Source organism: Balaenoptera ricei, chromosome 18 (assembly GCF_028023285.1).
Source record: "Balaenoptera ricei isolate mBalRic1 chromosome 18, mBalRic1.hap2, whole genome shotgun sequence".
Lineage (NCBI taxonomy): Eukaryota > Metazoa > Chordata > Mammalia > Artiodactyla > Balaenopteridae > Balaenoptera > Balaenoptera ricei.
The window spans coordinates 14,823,734-14,839,603 of record NC_082656.1 but is presented as its reverse complement, the minus strand read 5'-3'; the positions used below and the strand labels follow the sequence as shown (position 1 = coordinate 14,839,603).

The 15,870-nt window shown below is 44.2% G+C and overlaps 1 protein-coding gene across 1 annotated transcript in view; it reads left to right on the top strand.

Annotated features, from left to right (window-relative positions):
* The first annotated feature begins 1,580 nt into the window (after window positions 1-1,580).
* LHFPL6 (LHFPL tetraspan subfamily member 6) overlaps window positions 1,581-15,870 on the top strand; it is a 235,586-nt gene continuing 221,296 nt past the window's right edge. Inside the window, exons 1-2 of the mRNA XM_059902636.1 lie at window positions 1,581-1,948; window positions 3,384-3,958. Of these exons, the coding sequence (XP_059758619.1) occupies window positions 3,574-3,958 (385 nt within the window). The 5' untranslated portion in view covers window positions 1,581-1,948; window positions 3,384-3,573. The remainder of the gene's footprint in view (window positions 1,949-3,383; window positions 3,959-15,870) is intronic.

Genomic DNA, 15,870 nt, shown 5'->3' with positions numbered 1-15,870 from the left:
GTCACGGAACTCATTAACCAGTGACTTGTACAAGACAAATAAAAATAACTTAAATCAGAGCATTTGATCAGGGATTCTGAGCACGGATGCGATGCAGGGGTACAGGGAACCATCTGACACTTTATTGAAACAGGTTTTCTCAGCCTCAGAACTACCGATATTTGGGGCTGGATAATTCCGGGGGTCTGTCCTGTGCCTTGTAGGGTGTTTAGCAGCGTCCCTGACCTCTGCCCACCAGATGCTGGTTCATGATAATCAAAAATATCTCCAGACCTTGCCTAATATCCCCTGGGAGGGGTCATACTCTCCCTTCTTCTCTCCCTTGAGAACCACTGTGAGAAAACTTTTTTTGTGTGCATTTTTTTCTTTTTCTGGGAGGCTTATCAGCTTCACCATATTCTTAAAAAGGTCTATGACCTCATAAAGGGTTGGAACTAATTACACAAAGCCTTTCAAAATAATAATGAAAGAACGCACATCTCCAGCTGTAATTAAAAAAAAAAAAAGTACTCCACCATGGCTAATTAAAAGGGTACAATTTGAAATTTTACTATGAAATATATACCTACCCAGTTATTAACTTTCAACTACTTTGAAAAAGCACAAACTGTACTGAGGAAGTAGCTACTTCACAAACTGCTATTCCCAGATGGCAAGATTCTTAAAATACCGTCTTCAGCAGAGACCCACAGTCTACTGAATGTAGTTCTAAACTTCCAGAGAGGTTAGCGCTAATGACAAGCAAAAAAAAAAAAAAAAAAAAAATAGACCTTAAGTCCAGAGGGGAAATCAGAATCCGTGTTTCTCAGTAAAGAAATTCAATGGCGGTATTGATTGCAAGATTGATTGGACGGAGGGATGGAAGAGAAAGGGGGGAGGGGAAGAGAGAGGAGAGCGAGAGAGAGACAGAGACAGAGAAAGAGGAGAGAGGGGGACAGGCAGGGAGAAATGCTTTGAGAGAGGTTCCCGAAGAGGATGTTTCTTGGGGGAGGCTCGCTGTCATCTCCCCCTGCTTTCTCCCTGGCTTGGCTGGAAAGGCGGCTGCCTGACGGAATCCCTGAGCCTCGGGCTCTCCGCTCTCGCCTCTCATTCCCACGCCCACACGGGCCTTGTTCACCCCCTTCCAATGTGACCACGTGCCAAGAGCTCCTGAAAGCTCAAAAGGGTCACTGCGCCCAGTCTCTAAGGCGCTCCTTTCCATCTCCGTCTCCTAAAGGCGGTCGGAAACCGGAGCTTAAACCCCAAATACCAGACCCCCGAAAAGCGAACAGGGAGCGTGTTTCATCGTCCAGGCCCCTGGAGAGCACCCGAGAGGACAAGCAACTTTCGCCCCTACTTCTCGGTCTCTCTGCCTCCGCCGCTCTCGCGTTGGAAGGAGTCGCGGGGCTAGGAGGGCGGGAGAGGGCGCGGGGCTGGAGGAGCCCAGACAGCCGCCCGGGGGGTGGGAGGAGACCCCGGCGCTCGGCGGCCGCGCGCCCCGCCCCGCCCCGCGTGCCGTGAGGGTCCCCGCCTTGCCGCGCCGCGCCCTCGCCGCGTCCGCTCCGGGTCCCGGCGGGCGCGAGGGGAGGGGACAGGAGAGCGAGGAGGGCCGGGCGGCTGAGGGGAGGAGGCGCTGCGTGCCTCGCCTGCCAAAGGCAGATCCGCCCCTCCGCCCGCGAGCCACGGAGCCCCGCGCGCGGCCACAGCGCTCCGCCCGAGCCGCCGCCGGAGAGCCGCGGGGAGCGGGGCTGCACGGACGGCGGCGCCGCACGTCCTCCCGGAGCCCTCCGCCTGCTGCCGGCCCCTGCTCTCCCTCCCGCGTCGGGCCCGGGGGCTCCGCGGCTGTTAGGGACCGCGGCGAAGAGGGAAGGACGGTCTCGCGTGCCGTGGATGCTCCGCCCGGGAGAGACAGCAAGTTGTGAGTGCGCCCCGGCGCCGGGAGAGAAGGTGGCCGCCGCCCGCCAGCCATGTGAGTCCCGCAAGCGGCTGCCCCGGGGCGCGGGCTCCGCTCCTTTCTCTCCGGACGCCGGAGTTGGGCTGCGCCCGGGCTCCGGACTTCCTGAGCTGTGCTGCCGGCCGGCTCTCCCTGCCCGCCGCGTCCGCTGCTGGCGTCTGCCTCCGGGGGGTGCTGCCTGCCCATCCTCATCCGCTCCCTCCGCGCGGGGCCGGCTGGAAAACGCCCCTCTCCCGCTTTGGGGGTTGAGGGATCCTTGTGTGTCTTCGGGGTGGGGTGGGGGAGGCCTTTGCCGGGGGCTGGCTAACCCCGGGGCGCCTTGCCCCAGGGCGAGGTGAGGGCGGTCTCCACCCCACCTCCCCGTGCCACCCGTCTTCCCCAGCCTCAGGGCCCAGCAGACCAACTTCAGCCACTAATGCTGATGCTGACCGCAGTTGACAAGATTAAAAAAAAAAAAAAGTAGCCGGAGCAACCCTGGAGTGACACACTGGGGTGGAAATGGGGCGGTGGGTGGGAAGGAAAGGGCAGGGGCGAGGGTTGGGAAAGGAGAGGGGGTGGGTGAGATTACGCTGGAGTTAAAAGAGTCCTGGGGATGGAACTGGGGTGCGTGGCTCTGGGCTTCTGTATTCTCTCTGAAAAGTGTGGGAAGTGGTTCTGGAACTCTTTTTGAGAGGGAGGGAGGTATGGAAGTGAATGCACGTGGAATCACTAGAATGACTGCGGTTCGATGTAGAGTCCTGGCGAGTATGGGTTCTTTTTCAGATTAGACACTGACACATCTTAAGAGATGGTTCCAATAATTGGAGGCCGTGAATCAAAATTGCAGATATGAAAATAAGTCGTACACAGGCTTTCTTTCGTTGACACTAGAAGATAGTTGAGATTGAAGGCATTCACAAATGCTACTGAATGAGGACTGGGGATGCCTAATAGTCCCATCCATTCTGTAGGCCTGGGCAGTCTATAATTGTGAAAGTGATCCTAGTTATTTTGTTCGGGCTCGTGCAGAGTGTTAATGCACCTAAAGGGACACAGAGAAGTTGTGACAAGTTATGAGGATGAACTTGCAAGCCAACTGAACAAACCACAGTATGGTTCATTTTATTATAACATTTGGAATTATGTTTACTGCCGGTAAATATGCTACATTACTTTTAATGTGAGTATATGAAATGAATTCACTGGCTTGGCAAGTAGAAGTCATGCATTTCTTTAAGTGCATGAGTTAATTTGGGGACATTTATAGGAGATAAAGACATGAAAAAGGTTTGAGCCAGTCTGACAGCATTTGAATTACGGAGAAGTTTATAGAGAGAAGGAATTCTTCTCACTTTTGAAGTATGGAGGCGTCTTTGACTATTTATTAGTTGAAAGTTGTAGACCAACTGAATCGGTTTTAATCGCGTCTCTAAAAACATTTAACTTTTAATATTTCTTATGGTTTTACCAGGGACCATCTTCCTTACTGCACAGGATGGGAAGTTGATGCCCAGTAAGACTGAAGACCCGTTCTGTTAATAGACACTCCCCCATCACAGAACTGTGGATTACCTGTGGGTCCCCGCTGGTTTCACACCTTCACTCCCTCCTGCAGACCCAGAACAGTTACTTTGAGTCCTCCTTGCCCTGTCTGGTGAAAGATGGCATCCAGTCTGACTTGCACCGGGGTCATCTGGGCTTTGCTCTCGTTTCTTTGTGCTGCCACCTCCTGCGTGGGGTTCTTCATGCCTTACTGGCTCTGGGGATCTCAGCTGGGCAAGCCTGTGTCCTTCGGTACTTTCCGGAGGTGCTCGTATCCCGTGCACGATGAGAGTCGGCAGATGATGGTGATGGTGGAGGAATGTGGGCGCTACGCCTCCTTCCAGGGCATCCCCAGCGCAGAATGGAGGATTTCTACCATCGTGACAGGCCTGGGCTGTGGCCTCCTCCTCCTCGTGGCGCTCACCGCCCTCATGGGCTGCTGTGTGTCGGAGCTCATCTCCCGGACAGTGGGAAGAGTGGCTGGAGGAATTCAGTTTCTGGGGGGTAAGTGACTTCGCTAAACTTAACATTGTTTACTGGAACCCCAAAGCAATATTGAAGGTTGTGTTCCAGTTATCTACTGAGATTATGGTAATTGACCCTTGGAACACTCAGGGGACATAGGCTCTGGGGACAGATTGCCAAAGTCAAAGATGCTTTACAACTTCAAGAGCTCTTAATTTCTGTACATCCTTAAACATGTACATCATTGGCCAGCTCAGTACCACATCTGTGAGGCAGTGGTGTCTAGGTTGTTTATAGTGTAGTCCAGGAGACAGTTTGGATTTTATAGCTGCTGGCTCTTTACGATCAACAACAAGCAATTACAGTATCTGTGTCTTTCTGGAATCCTCAGGTCTTAAGAGATGAAAACTTCATAGGAAAGTAGAAAAGAAAAGGTTTTTGATTCAACATTGTCATCATAAGCCTTTAATCCTTTTTGGTGGATGTAAAATTGAGCCCTGCCCCATCTTAAACTATATTTCTAAATAAATGATTACTGTTTTAAATGAGAGATCAGTTTTACATCAACAACTATGAATTTAACTATGCCACAAAGATAGGCTTAATTACCTTGTTAGGGCTGAACTTCTCCCCCTGCTTTTGCTGTGAAGGAGAAAAAAAAAAAGAGTATTTAGCAAGTGATGTGTGTTTGTTTCAAAGGGACTGGCCAGTCTCACTAACACTAGAAAAGGTTTGATTTTTACTTGGGTTGCCTCCAACAAGTTATTGCTTCAGTATCTCTGGTCATATGGTTTTAATTATACTTCATGTATTTTCTGCTGTGCCTTTCACCTCCATTTTTCAACCTGACGGGCTGAACTTGTGTGATTTATAATCTGCCTTGGTGAAATAGGACAACCTCTGTAGACAGTACAGAGTTCAAGAAAACAGGAAGCCAGGAAAACGTATAAAATGTATTCCTAACTTCATCACAAAGTAAAAGTCTGTTGCTCTTTCGTTGGGTGTTTTCTCATGGTCTTTGGTAAAAAATGCAGAAGAAAAAACATTAAAAATGGAGAGTTCTTGGGCTTCCCTGGTGGCGCAGTGGTTGAGAACCTGCCTGCCAATGCAGGGGACACGGGTTCGAGCCCTGGTCTGGGAAGATCCCACATGCCACGGAGCAACTGGGCCCGTGAGCCACAATTACTGAGCCTGCGCGTCTGGAGCCTGTGCTCCGCAACAAGAGAGGCCGCGATAGTGAGAGGCCCGCGCACCGCGATGAAGAGTGGCCCCCGCTCTCCGCAACTGGAGAAAGCCCTCGCACAGAAACGAAGACCCAACACAGCCATAAATAAATAAATAAATAAATAAAAATTTAAAAAAAAAAAAAAAAAAAAAAAATGGAGAGTTCTGAAGTAGAGTCTATATATTGGAGAAACCCCAACAGATGATTTCAGATGATTTAATATAAAACCTTCAAGTAACTTTTGAGTCAGAAAATTCTTGTGCTAAAAATTCAAGTGCCCGAAAGTTTTGCGTTTCTGAGTCAGAGATACATTGTTGCAGTGCTTGATTTCCTTACCAGATGTAACTTTGTTCTCATCTGTTTTTTTCCCACTGGTTTTGCATCCCACTCTGCCCTAGGAGGCAAGCTGGGGGACTTACTATCCTTCCTTTGCTGCTTCACTGTTCAGCATTGAGCACAAGCCTTGCGTGTGATGTGTGGATTCCTACAGAAAGACAGTACAGTAAAGCTATTAGGCAGTATAATGAGGTTTTTGTAGAGAGTGGAAATACAAACCCAGAGTTAAAAACTTGTTGATACCACAGATTTGAAGAATAGGACTAATGCCAGGAATATTTTAAAGGTTTTTTTTCTTTAAGAATAAACTTGATTTGCTGTTTGTGTTTCACTTGGCTCAGGAAAAATGCTGGGGCAGTTTCTTTTTCTCCTCTCCTGGTAAATATTCCTTTTCCTTCTTTTCGTTTTAGGGCAGGGACTACTGTTATTTCTGGCAGAACAGGAAAGTGCTTGCAAAGAGAAATCAGTTTTTATTGATTACCTTTAAACGTATAATGAAGGAAGGCAACAGGAAGTGAATCTGAGACTGGTGAGATTTATAGATTTGAGGGAATTATAAAGAGCTAAATGTTCTACTTTACATAAAACTCAAGGGGAAAGGCCATTGGGGAAGTTATGTATACTTTTTAAGGACTTTTTTCCTTAGTATATGCTTTTCATGAACTCTGGTTTGGTAAGAGTTACTGACATTGAGCTGAGGATATAGGTTATTTATTTTTTTAAATTTTATTTATTTATTTGTTTGTTTTTATTTTTGGCTGCGTTGGGTCTTCGTTGCTGTGCACGGGCTTTCTCTAGTTGTGGTGAGAGGGGGCTACTCTTCGGTGCGGTGCGCGGGCTTCTCATTGTCGCGGCTTCTCTTGTTGCGGAGCACGGGCTCTAGGCATGCAGGCTTCAGTAGTTGTGGCACGTAGGCTCAGTAGTTGTGGCTTGCGGACTCTTGATCACAGGCTCAGAAGTTGTGGCACACAGACTTAGTTGCTCCGCGGCATGTGGGATCTTCCCGAGCCTGGACTCGAACCCGTGTCCCTTGCATTGGTAGGCAGATTCTTAACCACTGCGCCACCAGGGAAGCCCGGATATAGGTTATTATTAGCATTTCTCAAATCCTGGCAGAAAATAATTCTGAATATAAAACCTAAGAGGGCTTTTCTGATTCGAACCTTTTGAGGGCCCGAGTAAGTAAATGTATCCCATTACCCAAGATAGTAGTCATTTTAGAATTAAAAAATAACTTGAATTACAGAAAACGTTTTGAAAAATCTGCCATTAAACATTACCATTTAGTGATAGACCAGTTGACCAAAAAAATGCTTCAGAAAGAATTACTCCTGTTGTTCATTTCATAATTGTTTGAGTTTTTATTCATAAAAAAAAGTGGTAAATAATTTTATTTTATGAAAGTTTTCATAAAATGGGTGGGTTTCATAAAGACTGCAAAATACCAAACCACTGGGTTCTATGAATTCGATCAATGGCCATGCTTCCGAAATACAGTCGAAGTGCAGGGCACTCTGCTATAAGGCGGATTCTTCTACTAAAAATGATTCACCCAGAAAGGTTATGTTTAGCTAAAGTTAGGATTGCTCCAGAACAACAGGAAACAGGATAATGGCAAAGTACAGAGGCATGCTGCTTAAACATGACTGCTGTGTCTGGAGTTTGCACATATGGTGTAACATCAGGCAGTAAAACCCCTGCAGTACTTTGGAACTAGTTAAAGCACAAAGTGTCAACCCTCATTTTGAATTGTCTTGCTATGGTTGGTTAGAGGTTAAAATGTCACCTGTAAACGGGTGGAACAACACAAAATGGGACTGTTGTCCATGGACATTTACTACCTATAAAAGAAATACTTCAAGGAGTCAATGACTTCTGCCTTTCTTGTGGTAACTTGAGCATAAACTTTAATTGCCACCATCTTCATCTTATATTTTAAGTCATGTCTTGGTCATAATTTTTAAAAACCAGCCTGGGTTGAGTTTTACCCTCAATTGAATTTTTAAAAGGCACGTAGAAAGCCTTTGAGAAATATCACGTGTAATAAAAATGTTAACATGCAGAGAGTATGATGATGGTGTTATGAGAAAATGGAGGTTGTAATATTGTTTTTGTTTGTGGAACACAAAATCACGTGCTTTCAAATACTGTTGTAGTCATTAAGTACTTTAACAGAATTTTTAAAACTTCATACCGAACTTTGGACATACGTGTTAGTAAAATACCTTATTTACGTGCTCTGTAAATGAAGCATGTAGGAACACTGTAAAGACATATTAAGGCTATCTTAAGTTCTGCCCACTGGTGCTTGCAATTGTCAGGGTCTGAATTTGTAGATTTCATCTTTGGGAACTGTTGGTGCCCTAACGAGGGGGTATGGAAAAGAGTCCCAAATTGGTATTATTCCACATTTAGTTTGGACGTGAGTCACATATATGTATAAAATGAGTGTAGACTACTAATCAGTAGCAGACAACTGCCTTCTCAGTGTAGACACTGCTCTGTTCTGAGAAGCCAGGGGAGACCATCTCCCTAATTGATGGTTAAGCGCTGCTCAAGACGGTAATGATGACGAAGTGTTTCTTAGGGCATCCCTGTCTCTGTGCTGAAAGCATCATTGCCTCTCAGGGTCCCCTCACTGTAGGGCTCCACCTGGGCTGTCTTTCATCCCTTTGGATGAGGGCTTGGGACTTCTCCCCTTGCTCCACTTTGAACCTGACCTGACATATGGTGTGTCCCATTGTGCTTTCCTTCATATCCAGGCTCTATCAAGCGACAGCTGAGGAATAAGATAAATAAGTGTTGGCATATTAATGGGCATGGTGGCTTTTTAGTGACAGTGTCTTAACTGAAAGAAGTTGCTCTAATTTTAAGAAATCGAGGCATTTCTTGGGCCAGTTGGGGGAGCAGGCAGAGCTCTTTTTGTTCCTCTTTAAATTGCGCCTCATAGATCGCAAACGACTGCTGTTTCCTTCAGCTCCCTCTAACCTTACAATATAAAGTCCACTCAAGCGGCCTTGAGTTCTGAGCCAGTGGTTCTCAAACTTTAGCATGCGTTGGAGTCACCCTCAGGACTTTTTAAAACAGATTTTTGGAGCCCACCCAGGGCGGCTCCCTGATTAGTAGGTTTTGGGGGGGTGGCCAGGGGAGTTGATAATGTGCATTTCTAACAAGTTCCCAGATGATGCTGGTTCTGAGACCACCGCCTTGAGAACCCTGCTCTAAGTTAACCATTTTGTATTTTTTAAGATGTGACTTCTGGTAGATGGCTTACATTCAGAATTTAGTTAATGTTTAGTTTTTATCATGATCTTATTTACACCTCTCTGACTGGACTGTAAAAAGACCCCATCTCTGTAGTTTGGTATTGACTGAACACATCGATCTGTCCTGGTTTTTATCACAGAAAATTGTTATCCTGGAATTCTCTCTCTTAATACGTATTATATACACATCATAATGATCATGTATGTATTATATATGTATTCTTTTATTTATCATTGCTCTGTACCAGAAACAAGATTTGACAGATGGAGAACTCAAAATAAGACCTTAATACTTCCTCTGTAGTTCTCAGGCAGTGGATTTGCGGTAAGGAATTGGCTAACTGAAAGACACAAAGATCTTACTGCAGATCACAGAGATGGGCCAAGACAGTTCTTGGTCCCAACTCCCTAAAGCCACGTGTATCTTGGAAAAGCCAGAATGATTAGGCCAGGAGGGCACTCAGGAACCAGCCACTCTGAGCTTCTGCTCCTAAGCAGGATGGTACTTAAATCAGCTTTGACTAAGAAGTCATGGTCTTAAGCATCTCTAGGGAAGAAGCTGATGCTGACTGACAGTACTTTCTAGGACCACAGTCCACGCCTTCCATCACACTCAGACATCCCAGGCACACTGATACGACAGAGAGCAAGCTTGAGATGGAGACCTAAACAGTGCAAGGGTGTGAGTGGGGCTTGGCAGCCAGGAAGAAGGGAAAGGGAGATGCAGTGTAGACAGCTCAAACGAACACCACAGATAGCATCTACTCCGAGCTCAGGATTTGTTAAAGGCAGGGATGTTGATGAATTAACTGATCTTTTGTAAGATCTAAAACACTGAGTTTTATATGTTTATATCTAATAATGTTTTAAAATTACATTTCCAAGTAGTCATTGCCACCGGTTTTATTTATTTATTTTTTAACATACTCCCCCACCACCCCAGAGGAACTTGTTTTTTGTCTTACTTTGGAAAGTGTTTCATTGTTTTCAGACTTTTCTGTGAAGCTTCCAAGTTCTCCACATCAGTAATTGACATCAGAATTCAGTGCAATATTCTTTTAGTTCTCTAGTGGGCCTGAAAGTTACCTGACAGTTTATTCCACTGGAGAATCCAAAGCCCTGCCCCAGAGTGTGTGATTTGGTAGGTCTGGGGGGGGCCCAGGGGAAGCACTTTTAACAAACTCTCCAGCAGTTCTAGACATAGATGGTCCATGGATCACATTTTGAGAAACATGAACAATTTTATTCACTTAAAACCTTATATGTTACTGGTGTGGGAGCACAGACTTCTGTAAAGCTAAGTCTGGATTATCAGTCTGTTTCCATGATTGTTGTTGTTTGGGGGATGATGTGATATAAGCAACAGATATCAGAATTAGTGTAGGAACAGAGCAGTTTATAACTGTGTTTTCCTTCATATTAGTGGCCTTAGATGTTACTGGGATGGTCAGGCCTGTGTATACACCCAGAAAGGGGAAGAACCAAATCTTTTCCATGCTTCACTTAGATGAAGATACTATTTCTGCCTATGTCTCCAATTGCAAATTACAGACCTGCCCTCGTTGCCAGTGCTGTGTTTTGTGTCATTCACCCTGTATCAGTGAGGTGTGGCTGGTTCCTGTTCAGGTAGAGTGTGCCCAAATCCCTGGCTTCTTTTCTGCCAAGTATACTCAGTTTTCTCTTATTTTCTGTTATTAGCTTTGACTTCCAAGATTGTATCTCTGAAGTAAAGCATAATAATGATACTAAATCTTAAAAATGGAGGAGTAAGGAGTTGTCCATTGAACTTGGGCATATCATATTAGCAGCTCTGAAAGACTTTTTCCCTAGAATTATTTAGATTTTTTTTTTTTTTTTTTGGACAGGGTTCAAATCTTCATTTACTTTATGTGGAGTAGAGTCTTTCTAAGAGGATCATTTGATTTTTTTTCCCTTTTAAAAAAAGTTTATTTATTTTTAATTGAAGTATAGTTGATTTACAATGTTGTGTTAGTTTCTGGCGTACAGCAAGGTGACTCAGTTTTATATGTGTACATGCTTTTTCATCTTATTTTCCATTATGGTTGATGATAGGATGTTGAATATAGTTCCGTGTGCTGTACAGTAGGACCTTGTTGTCCATCCATTCTATGCATACTGGTGTGCATCTGCTAATCCCAAACTCCCAATCCTTCCCTCTCCCACCCGCCTCCCCGCCCCCAACCCTCCCCACCTTGGCAACCACAGGTCTTTTTCTCTATGTCTGTGAGGCGATTTCTGTTTCGTAGGTAGTTTCATTTGTGCCATATTTTAGGAGAATCATTTGATTTTTAACTTACTTCCCTTTGTTGCCACCACCTGTAGCCTGATCTTTCTGAGGCCAGGGTCCGTCAGGGCTGGTTAGCTTCACCAACAAACACATAGATTGCAGATTGGTTCGTTGCCTTGTAAAAAAACGTATTTTCAGTTACAAGGAAAACCAACTGAGGCATGTGAATTCACAACCAATTCTAAAAGGAAAACTTTAAAGGCACACTCAGGAGAGCGTTACCTCATTCTGTGTAGGCAACATCACGAAATGCATCCAATTTGCTCTCCGAATAAACTCATCACCGTTACATCGCCGGTACTTGAGCTCTGCAGCTCCCTCCAGCTTGGCAAGGGTGTCTTATTGTGTGCGTTGCTTATAATCAGAAAGAATAACAGCATTAAGTTCAAAGCTTTCATTCCTGGAGGTCGTTAAAATTCATCTTTTTGTTTTCATGAGGCATCACCCTCAAGTGTGTTCTGGGAGCACTGGTTCCTGAGGGGGTACCAGTAGGTGTTGAAAAAGCAGAATCGTTTTGGGAACAAGTAGATTGGAGAAACACTAGGTTATGGAAAGTTAATAAATTTCATTACAGCAGAACTTCACAGAGCCTGGAGTATGTTAATGCTTACACCAGTCTCCTGGGAGCGTGGGGAAGGTATAGTATTAAGTGTAGTGTTAAGTGTTTCCCTAACTAATTTGGAACTGGCTCCCTGAAGGGACCAGTGATCCTTGGAACATATTCAGTTCTTATTTCTTTCACCCCAGTGAGGCAGGTAATTTGTTCTCAATCTCTCTCTCTCTCTCTCTCTTTTTTTTTTAAACAGCTGTGAACACTGAATTTTAGAGAGTGACACCCAGAGTTATCCCATTAGTTACTTGTTGAGCTGTGAATTCTGTCATCATAATATTAAAGTGTTAATTGAAATTCCATCTTGTGTTATCTGTACAATTCAGAGTTTCTGACCATTATGAATAATAAGTCTCTTAACATAGGTGAATATTTTTTTTTTTTGGAAAGAACTCTCCCATTCTTTTTCTTTTAATTATTTATTTTTATTTATTTATTTTTGGCTGTGTTGGGTCTTCGTTTTCTGTGCGAGGGCTTTATCTAATTGCAGCAAGTGGGGGTCACTCTTCATCGCGGTGCGCGGGCCTCTCACTATCGTGGTCTCTCTTGTTGCGGAGCACAGGCTCCAGACGCGCAGGCTCAGTACTTGTGGCTCACGGGCCTAGTTGCTCCGCGGCATGTGGGATCCTCCCAGACCAGGGCTCGAACCCGTGTCCCCTGCATCGGCAGGCAGATTCTCAACCACTGCGCCACCAGGGAAGCCCTAGGTGAATATTTTTATTGTTTCTTTGGTCCCCAGTTTATGTTTGTAGTACCATAGAACCACTTGAAGTAATATGATATGGCAACTTTTTGCCAATTCTCAAAACAGGTTAATGTTAATAAGGTAACATGCAGTAGAGAGGCCATTAGGGGAGAATGCCAAAACCTCCAACCAAAGCAAATATACTGTCTTTTAAAAATTATGTGGCAGAAGAATTTATCTCTCATTAATACATGCTGGCCAAGTTTTCTAGTGTAAGTTCCCTAGTGTAAGTTCTCCACTGTTAGAAGCCCTTGTAATAATCTTTTGTTAAGACTGAAGATAATGTTAATTTTAGAGGACACACTTCTTTTTTTTTTTTAAATTGAAGTATAGATGATTTAAAATGTTGTGTTAATTTCTGCTATATAGCAAAGTGATTGACATATATATACACACACACACACACACGTTCTTTTTTATATTCTTTTCCATTATGGTTTATCACAGGGTATTGAATAGTTCCCTGTGCAATACAGTAGGACCTTGTTGTTTATCTCTTCTGTGTATAATGGTTTGCATCTGCTCACCCCAAACTCACACTCCATCCCTCTCCCTCCCCCCACCCTTGGCAACCACAGGTCTCTTCTCTATGTCTGTGAGTCTGTTTCTGTTTCGTAGGTAGTTTCATTTGGTGAGGACACACTTCTTAAATAACAAAACCGAGGACCTTGTGTCTCTCTTTAGAAACGAAAGGTAATGTTCTACTTTGTCAACCTTGATCAATAAAATACTATGATAGAAACACAGAGAGTTCTAGCTAGATCCCTCTAAAGGAGTCTGGTGATTTCCCCGGGGACTTTTGAATGGTCATTTTTAGAAGATCACGAGGTTGGATTCAACAATACCCCAGTGTTGGTGCATTCATATTGCTGACTAATTATTGGGGGATCTAGTTATCCTTTCTTTTCTTTATATGATAGACATCATACCAGTTAGTGATTTTCTTTTAGAATTCACAAAGCTCAAGTGTTAATGTAAGGTCCAGAACTGACCTGCGTATAACTTCAGTGAATAATTTAACCTTCCATGTGCCTCATTTTCAGTAATCAGGCAACATCAGATACCATGATGTACTAAAACACATATAAAAATATTGGTAGATGAAAAGAAAGTACCATTTTATGGTTCTTTTTTTCTTGTATGCCCTATCTCTTCAAATAGAGCAAGAACTAAGATTTACATTTTGCTTCTATCCCTACGGTGACTAGAAGAGTAAATGACATCTTGTATATTCGATTAATACTTGATATATTAGTTAGTTTTAATTATTTATTAGCAACATTTTTATTTGAAAGGTGTGCGCTTGTTCTTCTATACCTCACAGGACTATTTCAAAGAAGAAATAAAATGTCACAAATGTGAAGACACTTAAAGCAATGACCCCCTAACTGATGTCCCTGTGTAATGTCAGTCTTTTGATAAAAGTGTTCCATAGTCATATATGTTGAAAAGATGTTGCATAATTCTGCATCTCTGTCTTCAAGCACATTTTGAAACCTCTGAGTGAACTGTATTACCTGCAATAAAGAAACAAGCTGCTGTGGTCTGAATATTTGTGACACCCCCAAAATTCATTTATTGAAATCCTAATGTCAAATGAGATGGTATTAGGAGGTGGGGCTTTGGGAGATGATTAGGTCCTGAAGGTGGAGCCCTCATGAATGAGATTAATGCCTTTATAAAAGAAGTCTGAGAGAGCATCCTTGCCCCTTCTGCCATGTGAGGATACAAGGAGAAAAGCACCCTCACCCAACCACCCTGACACCGTAATCTTAGACTTCCGGCCCCCAGAACTGGGAGAAATAAATTTCTGTTGTTTCTAAGCCACCTTGTCTGTGGTACTTTGTTATTGCAGCTCGAATGGACCAAGAGACCAGCTTAATTTGTTTAACGCTATGTTTCACAGACTTATTTGGGAATGGCAGAGTCCTACTTGCCTGTTACAGGCAACAGCGTCTTTTTGAATTAATGGCCAGCACAACAAACTTTAGGAAATGCTGAGTTAAAATATGTTATAAATCCAGGGAATTAGTGTTTATGGACATTTAGCAGTATTTATTGAGTGCCTACTATATGTCAAATACCATGCTAGGTGCTGGGATGCAAGTTGAGATAAGGTCCCTGCTATAGCGGAGCTCACAGTCTTCTGGAGGAAACCAACATGCGAAGTATAATCACAATCCAAAGGGCTCATGATACAGACATCCACTCCATTGCATACAGTGATCGGCTGGTGAGGCTTCTTCAGCTGCCAAGGGAGATGCTCACCAGCCTCACACGGTGCGCCAGTCATTTTCCTGCATCGCAGGCGACGGCATTTCCCAGAAGCCTCGACACCTGGCATCTGGGTAGATGCAGCCAGTGGGAGGCACTTTTGCAGGATGGGAGGCAGGGAGAAGCCAGGGTATTTCTCCCTCTCTAGCTCTCCCTTGGGCAGAATCTTCGGCAGCAGTTGCCTCTCCTTCTGGAAAGCCCAGCCCTTCACGGTCCCAGCTCCCATCAGGAGCCACTGTCATGACCCTCCCCTAGTCACACAGTCCAGCTCTCCTAGTCATCAGTAATGCCATCTTCCCCCCGACATCACTCCAGTCTCATGGAGGGTAGCAGTTTTCTGCTGATGCCAGTTTCTGGGTCACCTCTTTAACTCCTGTCTGGCGTTTTAGCTCTTCTGTCGTCTGTGTAACCAATTTCCTGTATTATATTAAATCCTCTGTCTTTGAAATACTTAGGATGGTTTCTGCTTTCCTGGAGCCTGGCTAAAATACAATATATAATTCAAATTCCTACCTTAGCCAAGTGGCAGATTATGTCATACTATGAACTTTTGGGGGGTTTTGGTGAATAGGCATAAATCACAGATGCTTAAAAATGCCCAGGGTACATTGAAGTGTGCATAAAATGCTGTAGGAACACAGGAAAGGGAAGGACCTTGTGCCTGGAGGGGTTTGGAAAGGCGTCATAGCAGAGGTGCTATTGAGCTGGGTCAGAAGGATGAGCAGAGGCTCCCTGGGATTTCGAGCAGGTGAAATGTCAAATTCTCAAAGCCAAGGAGTTGTAAAAGGATCTGATGGGAATTCAGGGAATGGCAGCATACTCTAAGGTATGGGGCAGAGGTGATGTGACAAAGGATCAGGTCTGAAGGTCCCTGTTCAGATTCTATGGTAAGAATTCTACACTTCACTAAAGTTAAATGAAGTTTTTGAGTGGTTATGGGTGAAGTTGACTTAGGAACTATATAATCCAGTAGCAAATGAGGAGTAAGGACTGATTTGGGGAAATGATAAAACCAGGGAAGGCAGCAAGAGGCTTGTTACAGCAGACTTGGCCAGAGATGGGGAGAACCTCATCGAAGCTTTGGGAACACAGAGAAAACGATTTTGAAGACATTTCTGAGATAGAGGCAAACGGGTTTTGCTGCTCCTATTTTTAGATGAATAAATGAATAAATGAATGATGTCTCA